The 11300-nt window shown below is 31.7% G+C and overlaps 1 protein-coding gene across 2 annotated transcripts in view; it reads right to left on the minus strand.

Annotated features, from left to right (window-relative positions):
* Positions 1-2938: 2938 nt before the first annotated feature.
* Positions 2939-11300, minus strand: part of LOC147806253 (excitatory amino acid transporter-like) — a 101788-nt gene continuing 93426 nt past the window's right edge. For both annotated transcript variants that reach the window (XM_087169039.1, XM_087169040.1), the window contains exons 8-10: positions 9479-9673; positions 6167-6301; positions 2939-4719 (exon numbers count right to left, since the gene is read on the minus strand). In XM_087169039.1, coding sequence (XP_087025165.1) covers positions 4503-4719; positions 6167-6301; positions 9479-9673 — 547 coding nt within the window. In that variant the 3' untranslated portion in view covers positions 2939-4502. The remainder of the gene's footprint in view (positions 4720-6166; positions 6302-9478; positions 9674-11300) is intronic.

Here is an 11300-nt window from a genome sequence, read left to right on the forward strand (position 1 = left end):
AAACTTTTGAATGCTCTCTTACCATTTTTTATTACCATATTTTTCAGATATTTCGGCTATCTCCCATATCATGGGCCAGTAATCCTAATCTTCCGGAGAATAATGCCTGTTTACTCGTAATAAAAAAAGTAATTAGTAAACGTTTTCTTTTCATTAGCTAGCCAGAGAGTTGTTAATAACAGTTTGCTTCAGAGTTTCAAAGCCCTTAGAAGATTATGATCTTTATTGCTGGATATTCTTCGGCTGTTTATGCCAACCAATTACTTTAGATAGAACATGTAAAAGTGACGGAGTGTCGATCCAGCATACAATATGTTTCTCCAATGAATTTTTACTTGTTTTCTAATGCATGCCAGATTTGCTCATAAGAAGAACATTTATCGCCATAATTATGAAAGACAAATTTAAATAATGGACAATACACATTATTAACAACAAATATTATAAACAATTCGTAAAACAAGATGAGAGTAACACCGAATTATTACTATAAAGTTTTTCTTTTTATAACTATAGAACTGGTTTGTTCAGTCCACGATTTGTTCCATTTTTTCCTCATCATTTTTTTTTTTGTTATTTAAGAATTATTCACAGCAAGACAATATTTTTTAAACAGTGTTTTATGACAATCTCTTTTAAATAGCGATAGTGTCATTTCCCAGGCTGACATGGGATTGATAGGTTTGCTTGAAACTGTATAAGGGAAATAAATTATTGTACAGTTTCAAGCAAACAATTCCGAGGCATTGTTAAATATGTTTAGAATTTTAACAATAAAAGAAACAACGTTTTGCCCAAAATTTTTAAAAAGCTTGGGGGTTGGTATGATTTCATATTTCAAATATTTTACAAGCTTGAATTTTTTTTCTCAAAATCAGTGAAAGCAACGCACGCGAGTCCACAGGCACACTCTTTCCACATTCGCTATTAAAATCTGTTCTAATTGTACACTTAAAATTTTTCAGCAAGTATCCTGGTGCAAATATATATATTTATACATATATATGTAATGCTAAAAGAATTATATATTAAATGTAATCCATTAATAGAACTTTTATCTAACGCGTAATCATTTAAAACCTTTCCCCCAAAGAAATTAATAATATTGATCTAATTATCTCAAAAAATGTGATGATGTGTCTTTAGTAGCTCGGGAAATTGATCAGTCCCACGTTACTAAAACCTATTGATAGTTAAATATATTGCCCAGAAAGATACAAAATCCCTCTTTCCAAGATCAATTGGCTCTACTCCATCTATCCACCACCATGCAATGTTCTTTTTTTTTCGGGGTTCCGATCCTTACCTTAATGAAATTCTATTATTTCTCCATGTTCCTGTATCTTTTTCAATAAGCATCGGCCACATTATGAATTTACAATGTTAATGCCTTTAAAGCGCAACATATATACATCTAATGTATTAAGGTTCGCGTAATTTCTGAATGATTTGTTTCTTGGCATAAAACTAGTCAGATTTGTCTTTGCTTGAACGTTGGATAATATTTGCATTATACAAAAAAGTACCATAATGGTAACAACAAGTATAAATTAAGAACGGAAAGCTACTGAACCAGCCGGATTTGTCTCTGTGCTTGCGTTGAAAAATGTTTGCAACAAGCAAAAGAGAATCATTATGTTGACAGCAAGTATGGATTAAGTACGAAAAACTTCTGAATCAGCCAGATTTGTCTTTGTACTCACTTTGGGCAGGTATGGATAGAGTACGGAAAGCTTTTGAGCAAGCCAGAGTCTCTGTGTTCGATTTGGACAATGTTTGCATTATGCAAAGGAGGACCGTCATGTTGATAGCAAAGATTCACCTCCATATTCGATAATTTTTCCAAAATCTCTATTTTTCATCTCTCTTAAAAATAAAAACCTGAGGTTTTCCTTTTGTAAAAACTCCTCAAACCATAATTGGCGATGTATTTTGAAATATATGCATCATTCTTTTTATATCCTGAATCGATACTGTGAATAATTTCTCATTTTGAGTGTTATGAGGTTGTTGTAAAGAAAATAATTTCTCATTTTGAGGGTTATGAGGTTGTTGTAAAGAAAATAATTTCTCATTTTGAGGGTTATGAGGTTGTTGTAAAGCAAATAATTTCTCATTTTGAGGGTTATGAGGTTGCTGTAAAGCAAATAATTTCTCATTTTGAGGGTTATGAGGTTGTTGCAAAGCAAATAATTTCTCATTTTGAGGGTTATGAGGTTGTTGTAAAGCAAAAAATTTCGCATTAGCGAAGAAAAGCTCTTCTTGATATTTACTAGTAATAATATAGTATTTACTATCCCTCCTCTGGTTTTTTTTTTCAAGAGTTCTATGCTTGTTCCTTTCTTAAAGCTTTACTTATGAAGTATTAGTTCATGATTTGAATTGGTACACTCTAGTATTTTTGTTATATGGCTACTTTAGGATGCAAATAGGGTCCATGGTAGCTTAGTGATTACAGAATCGGATCCTTGTCCGGAGTTCAATCCTCCACTCCGCTTAGAATCACCGAGTACATATGATATACGTGCTCGTAAAATCTGAAGAAAAATTAGTACCGAGGTTGATCGCTGGATTGTATCATGGATACAGGAATCTGGTGGAAATTTCTTTCCCCTACATATCTATGCCTAAATTGAGTAAGTGGACTCACGAATGAATGGCGGTAGCTGAGCTACTTTCACCCTTGTGGTGCTCTCTTGTCAAACGAAATCTGACCCTTCCTGACTTGATTCGCAAAAGGTTAATAACTTGCGAGCTTGGTTTGTCCAAGTGTCATTAGAAACGACAACAACGACATGATGCAAATAGTGTATGCGAACTTATTGCATCCTCTGTATAAAAGTGTATACATAGTCATTTAGGTGGGTAAATAAATACTGAAATCTGCGTCGCAAACATGGAATGGATAATGTTTGAAGTGTAAATAAAATGAAACAAATGGAAAAGAAATTTATTTATTTTTCAAATGATACACAAATCACTGTAAAGAACGTGAAAGAAAAATGAAGTAAAAATGCTCTCTTTTTCGCCACAAATACTGTCATTACAATACAAAGCTGATGAACAATAAAGGTTAATAATCATTCAACAAAGCTACAATGATTCTAAAAGCTAAAATTATGTACAGTATTTTATAAATGATGAATTAAATTATCAATTAAGTCTGTTCAAAGGAGATTCAATATTATTAATGGAGTGTTATGTAATGTATTATTTGTATTTCATATAATGACACTCTATTATTAAGAAAGGCAGTGATTAAATACATGCTTAATTTTTTTTAATTTATCTATTTTAGCTCGTATTTTGAAATCCCATCATACAGGGATTCGAGAATGCCCTACTAATTTGAATTCAATTGAATTAAATTTCAACTCAATTGAGTCAAAATTTAAATTAATTTCAACTCAAATAAATCACAATTTAATTTAATTTCAATTAAATTCAATTGTAGTTTGATTTAAACTTCATATTAATACAAATGAACCAGAGTTCAGTTTTTAGAGAGTTAGTTTTAGAAATAGTCACAATTCAATTCAATAGCAAAACAAATAAATGGCAAAACAATTTTTTTACGCAACTAAAAGAAGAGAAGTTGCATAACTTGATTAAAAAAACTCTTATTCAACCTTATATTTCTGAGCATAATTATATCTAAAATTGCAATTTCATTAAATTTTTAATAAATCGTAAATTTATTTTATATTACAGTTTTTTATGCATGATGATTTTCAAGTAGTATGATTAAGTAAATTATTTCAGTGAAAGCTTATAAAAAATACAACAACCAAACTATTTTTCAATATTTGATAGGCGTATTCAAAGATCACATTATTTGTATATGAAATACATTGTCATTTTACAACCAATAAAAATAATAAGAGTCAAAACATTTTTATTTACTTTTAATGAACGAAGAAGCAAAAAAATAGAAGTAGTATTTACAAGTTCAAAAAAAAAACTTTGTAATAATGAAATTCAATAAATAAAAGATTTCAAAACAGAATAATTGCATATTCTGTATTAATTCATGCCATGACCTGAAAAATAATCACTTTGAAAATATATTCTTTCTTAATAGTAAAAAAATGAATACACACATTTTATTTTAATGTATATGATTGATAATGATTATTACAAAAGCTATTTTTTTTATGGAAGTATTCTATGAAACACGTAAGGCGTCATTTATTTTATGAAAGAAGCTAAAATTTTAACAATTAAATCCATAGCGTTCGAGAATTGTACAAATTAGTACTTCGTTCACTTCACAAAAATAAATTCCATCATTTTTTATGATTTTTAAAGCAATAGCGTTCTAATCAAAACACTGAGGTTTTGAGGCACTCATTTCAACGGATTTTTATTTCCAATCAATTCAAAAGATGCTTCCATTTTCAAACTCAAAATAAGCACAAAATTGTTCTGAGTTGTTCCCAAACTCGCATTGTACTGTAATCTTTTAAACTTAATTTTGGTTTTCATGAAATTCATAGTTTTGTCTAAATTTGGCTTTCTTCACCCCCTTTGTGGTGGGTTTTGTCACCTCCAACACTTCCTCTGCCACCAATTGAGAATTTCCTGGTATCAACCATTTCTAGTTCGTCTTTTGCAGCAAGTTCAGCATCCATTTGGTCAAGTTCTTTTTTGGAAAGGTGATAAACTATACCAGCACCGAAGGCGTCACCTAGTACGTTCACTGATGTTCGGATACGGTCACTAAAAAGAGAGGAAAATAAGTAATATAATTGTTGGGGAGCGATGGTCATTGTTATTAAATATAGTGTTACTAGTAATTAGTTAAAGTGGTGGAAATTGTAAACAGCTACTCATAATAAAAGTTACAAAAACAGTTGCTGTCTGTTGAAATTAAAAAGATTGGTACTGATAGGGATTAAAATAGCTGCCAGCAGTAAAACTTTAAGGATTATGGAAATGATGAAACTGGCTACCATTAGTGGACATGATCAAACTACCTAATGATGGTGGAAGTGATAAAACTAGATACTGATGGCGAAATTGATAAGACTATCTGCGGATGGTGGAAAAGATAACACTAGCTTATAATGGTTTAAATTATATAACTAGCTACTATTAGTGTACATAATCAAACTACCTAATGATGGTGGAAATAATAAAACTACATACGGATGGCGAAATTGATAAAATTATCTGTTGATGGTGGAAAAGATAACACTAGCTTATAATAGTTTAAATTATATAGCTAGTTACTGATGATACTAGCCACTATTAGTGGACATGATCAAACTACCTAATGATGGTAAAATGGGTAAAAATAGATACTGATGGCGAAATTGATAAAAATTATTTGCTGATGGCGGAAAAGATAACACTAGCTTATAATGGTTTAAATTATATAACTAGCTACTATTAGTGGACATGATCAAACTACCCAATGATGGTGGAAGTGATAAAACTAGACACTGATGGCGAAATTAATAAAATTATCTGCTGATGGTGGAAAAGATAACACTAACTTATAAAAGTTTAAGTTATATAACTAGCTACTGATGATACTAACTACTATTAGTGAACATGATGAAACAATCTAATGATGGTGAAAGTGATAAAATTAGCTACTGATGGTGGAAAGGATAACACTAGCTTATAATGGTTAGAATGATAAAAGAAGCTGTTGAAAATGAAAATAATAAAACTCATTGTAGTGCATCACGGGAGATTATTAACTATAATGAAGGCTAAACGATCGAAAATAAAAAGACGAAATAAGCCAACAGTTCTGTTTGGTGGTCAAAATAAGCCTCATATCAGGAAGATCCCGGATTCGAATCTCGCTTTGGGCATATGTGTAATTTATCTTTCTATTCTATCTGCTCTTCTTGTGCTTGTAGCGTGACATTGATCCACCTGTATGGTACTCATGAAGGAGTGATTATTTGAAATGTTAGTACTTTACGCACTACGACGGGTTTTTTTTTCGGAAAAAAAATAGAATGTTGAAAAATTTCTTAAATTCTAACGGAATTCGTTTCCTCGAAAAAGTGAGGATAGTTATTTAGTCACTTAGCCGAAATTTGTCCTCGGAGCATAAACCAGGAAAAAATATTTTGATCAAAAACAATGGATAAGGATGGATAAAACAATAAAAAAACATGATAATCGAAACAGTAAAATGCCTACTTACAGGAGCCAATCGACGGCAACGATCATTGAGATATCTTGTGTGGGCAGTCCTACAGCTGTTAGTACGAGTAACATGGTGACCAAACCAGCACTAGGTACACTAGCTGCACCAATACTTGCAGCAGTTGCAGTTAAACTAAAAATAAAAATTATTTTGATCAATTCAAATCGCAACTGCAGCATTCTTAAATTAACAGCCACAAATCAAAAATGTTTTTATAGAAATAATGAAAAATGTTTTTTTTTAATAATAATATTTCTTTAACTGTCCAAGGTTAGTCTTTTTTGTTATTTTTTAATTCTTTTTAAACCCGATTTTTAAAAAATTTTGATCTTCCACATTTTAATTTTGATGTAAAGCAAAATTAGTCTTCTTAACGTATCTGAAGTAGATCTTTATTACGATTTGATTGTATTTTTGATCATTAAATCATAATTTGGTACTTACAACTCGAGAAGAAGTGAAGTGATTGGCTGATCATGAGACTTAAATCAGATTTATTTGGATACCAATAAACAATGACACGTAACCTGATTGGTTTCTGAATCGACAAATGCCTAGATTTACCTACGATGACGTAACTTGCAAGTATCCAATTGTTTTAATGTTTTAAAAGAACCTTCGTATTGCGAGGTTAATAAAGTCTGCTACTGAAACTGTCTCTTGAATAGATCAGATACAAGAACGAATGTAGCAATAAAGGAAACGAAGGAAATAAAAATAAAAATATGACCACCGAAGTCGACGTCTTCAGGGGGCCGGCCCAGGTAGCCATAAAACAAAACCGTTTCTATTGAGGGAGAGGCAAATGCCTAAAGTAACTCCCTCAGTACCCCAAAGGTTTTGTATAGAAGTTCAGGAAAAAACATGAAATACAAAGAACCAATTTAGTTTTAAGTGTTTCCTTTTTATTCGATTTGCCTATGAAATCGCTGTTTGACCTGGTTAAAGTGAGTTTTTATTTTCTGATGGTTTTGTTTGAGTTTCTTTTCTAAATTGGTTCTTTGTATTTCAAGTTTTTTCCTGGACTTCTATACAAAACCTTCGGGGTACTGAGGGAGTTACTTTAGGCATTTGCCTCTCCCTCAGTAGAAAAGGTTTTGTTTTATGGCTACCGGGGCCGGTACCCCCTGAAGACGTCGGCTTCGGTGGTCAGTTTTATTTTTATTTCCTTCGTTTCCTTTATTGCTACATGTATCTTTTTTTGAAATTTCTACTGCTTTTAAGCACGTTTTTTTTTCAAAGAAGTTTTATCTATTTAGAATTTTAAAAAAAAATTGTTTTCTTTTTGTAATGCAAGAACGAAATAATTTTAGATAAATTTGAATAGCAATTTAAGTAGTCTAATATTTGTTAAATAAATTATTAAAATAGGATGATCATAATAAATGAGCAATTTTCATTAATAAACAACTCGATTTTGAGTTGCAATAATATTAAAAATGAAAATAAATTCTGTTAAATATCGCCAATGAAATATCAATAACAATGAACATTATCTATTCCTTCTATTGCAAGAGATTTTTTAACAGATCTTAGATACTTTTGTATCACTGATTTCATATTACCGTTGATTTCATATTTCATATTCAAAATGCACTTGTTGAAAAAAGTTATATATAACAGGAGGTCACATAAATGTTGCGACAAACGTCTAAGGGAGTTAGGGCACATAATTATTAAAATTGTATTGGAACCCACGCCCGGAAATGTCATCATACTTTGATAGAATCGTTTCCTTACTATGAGCTGTTTCTTAGTGTTTCTGAACAGGTCATAATAGAATAGGCGATATTTCCAAGCAAGGAATTGCATTCAAATTTAATCCCGATGATGTGCTCTAACTCTTCTAGATGTTTATCGCAATAACTACGCGATCATCTGTTATGTATAGCGTTTTTAAGCTTACACATTTTGACAAAAAATAGGCTTAAAATGTCATTTAAAAAACTGTAGCTTTAGGAGCAAAAATTCATTTCTCCCCACACACGAATAAGACAAGATCAAGTATTTGTATAAATGCATCAAAAAGATGGTTCCTCAGTGTAACAGGGTGCGTAGCCAAATCATTCAACAAAAAATAAGCCCCTTTGAAGTACTTTTTAAGCACTCAAAAATATTTTTAAGCACTATATATATTCAGGGGTCTGTTTAGAAGAAATTTGGGTCCGTTAACGGACCCTTCACAAAATATATTTTCATAAAAACGGATCCTTCACAAAATATTTCAACTTAAAAACGGACCCTTCACATAATGATTTTTCATTTTATCGGACCCTTCACAAATTTGTTTATCTTCATTATTGTTTTGTTAATTGAATAAACCCTTCCCAGGGCAGAAAACAAGAAAGATTGATGTAAACAAATTAAGTTTTGTCTTCGGCAGACGATTCTTCCATTATTCGTCCGAAATGAATATTCTGCGCTCAGCAGTATAGGCTAAATACCAAATATTTGCATGTTGCATCTCTAATTTAGAAGCAGCAATTGCTGTTTATTTTTGAAAATTTAATCTTTTTAATTATAATTTTACAGTGCCGAGCATAATCTTGTATCGATTTATAATTTAAAAACTCCTTGAAAAAGTTTTGCAATAACCGGACCCTTTTTACACAAATTCATAATAGCAGGACCCTGGTTGAAAGAATGTGAGTAATTTTTTCACAATTTCACGAAAACCGCTTGATTATGTTAGCCACCATAAAAAGTTCGAAAGATATTTTGGTTCGATTTCAGAGGATGGAAAATGAAGCCTGAAATTTAAAATATATTGCAAAATGCAGCAGAGTGGCACATGATAGTGCTAGAAGAATCTCACAGAACTAAGCTGAGTAGACGCACATGCGGACTCCCAAGTATTTCATCTAACATGTAAAATCAATGGCGCTTTCATACGCTAAGGACCGACGGGACGTCGAAATGGAATGTGGTTGAATGAATTGTGAAAACGCTGAATAGAACATTGTGAAAACCACGTTTTTGCATAATACGTGGTGAAAATCGACACGGTAAATTATTTCTATTAGTGAAAAGTTAATGCTTCCTAAGAAAAGTATATGACCGATTTTATAGAAAAATGATACTCTAGGTAGAGTATTTCTTTTTTTCTTAAAAAATTTCATATTTTTATTCATTTTCAAATAATTATTAATTAGTAAAATGTCCTGCTTACATTGTCCGATATACAATGTCCATGTCCCCATGTCCAGTTAACTTATGCAAGAATGGGTATATATATACTCCAATGAAAAAAGCACCTTTAAGGGATTTTAAAAAACGAAATTTTAAACTGAGAAAGCAAAATTTTCTCACCTTACAGCAATAACTTCACCTGGTGAGAGGACAATACCGTTCATTTGGGCAATGAAAAGTGCTGCTACTGCCTCATAAAGAGCCGTCCCATCCATGTTGACAGTAGCTCCTACAGGTAAAACGAATCTCGTTACCCTGCAATCTATATGGTTATTCTCTTCCAGGCATTTAAAAGTAATAGGAAGGGTAGCTGCACTGTAACAGAATATACACAAAAAATTATTTCATCACACATTTAAAAACAATTGGGGAAAGTAATGAAGTACACTGTCAAGTAAAATAATTAACTTGCTAAATGAATAATGTGAAAAATTTAACATTAAGAAACAATTGGGAAAGTAATGAAGTACAGAATCAAGTAAAATATTTAACTTGCTAAATGAATAATGTGAAAAATTTAACGTAATGGTTTGATAAACTTTTGAAATCACTTACGACAACCTCTATCACTTAAAGCAGTTTCACCGCATGCCTCTCCAAGCAATGGATGCGCCTCAGCTATCACTTCAAATTAAGGAAGCAAATCAAAAATTCCGCAAATGACGCTTATTTGGTACAAAACTTGACATTTTCGCACGAAAACAGTTACGTAAGCGTAATACGGAATTACCGATATTTTAAGGTTATGTTGTTACCAGATGAACAAACTTACAATAAAACGCTTAACACCAGTAATTTTCTACATAACCTTCTGGTAGTGCCATCTTGTGACGAAAAGCGGGAACTTATTTGTAGACCCAATGTAACATAAAAATCATTTAAGCGTAAATATAAAATGTTACGATAAACAGTAATGTTAATACAGTAAGAGAAACTGATAAAACTGCTCTCAGTACTAGTCGGTAACAATCTAACGTTAACACCATGTCTATGTTTACTATATTTCATCTTCCTGTATCAACCACAAATTGTTACCGCATTTTTATTACAAATTGATCTACACTGTGAAAAAATTCGGATCAAACTATAGTAAAAAGTACCAGCACTCAGAAGCCGGCACTTTATACAGTAAAATCTATTTTTACCAAAGCATGTTACGAAACAAAAAATCTGATAAGCCATTATTTTTACAGTAATAATTACTGTAAAATCACTGAATCACTTTTTTTTGTCGTATGCCTGTTTAGGCAGTGGGGGTGCGATTGTTCCTGCTTTTCAGTGGAGCTATCTATGGCCAGGAATTCGACTTCTGCCACGCCATTCAGACAACCACAACCCGTTTATAGGGCAGGTCACATTCACACACAAAGGAGAAAGGACATAGAACACACACAGAGAGAAAGAATCATCCATGCCTTACCCGGGATTCGAACCCAGAACCTTTCTGATGTAAGGACAGTTCCCCGCCCCTTACACAGGCCGGTCGGCACTGAATCACTTTCATTCAATAAATACTGTAAAAAAATTAAAGAAGCAAAATACTTTTACTGTAAAATAAATCTTTGAATGATGCATCCCAAAGTACTAGACTTTATACCGAGTTCCGATCTGGAATTTTTTGGAGTACAGATTTTTAAAAATAAAAGTATGCCCATAAAGAATTAATAATAATTATAGAACGCTTAAAATTTGATTCCTTTAAAAGAATATAATATATAAATGATACCGTTTTTAAAAACCTTACCCATGAACTTTATATAAAAGCAGTTCAGATGCATACGAATTTCTAAATTTTAGATATAAAGATCCTTTCTGAAATCGACGTACAGAGAATACCACCATCTTTTCTCAATTTAATAAAATAATAGAATATTGTAAGTATTTCTGTGGTCGTATTTCTTTGACATTCAAATATACACATCTCATAAAATTTGTAAAGATA

This window comes from Parasteatoda tepidariorum, chromosome 8, assembly GCF_982258835.1.
Source record: "Parasteatoda tepidariorum strain Cologne lab strain chromosome 8, Ptep-v5.0, whole genome shotgun sequence".
Classification (NCBI taxonomy): domain Eukaryota; kingdom Metazoa; phylum Arthropoda; class Arachnida; order Araneae; family Theridiidae; genus Parasteatoda; species Parasteatoda tepidariorum.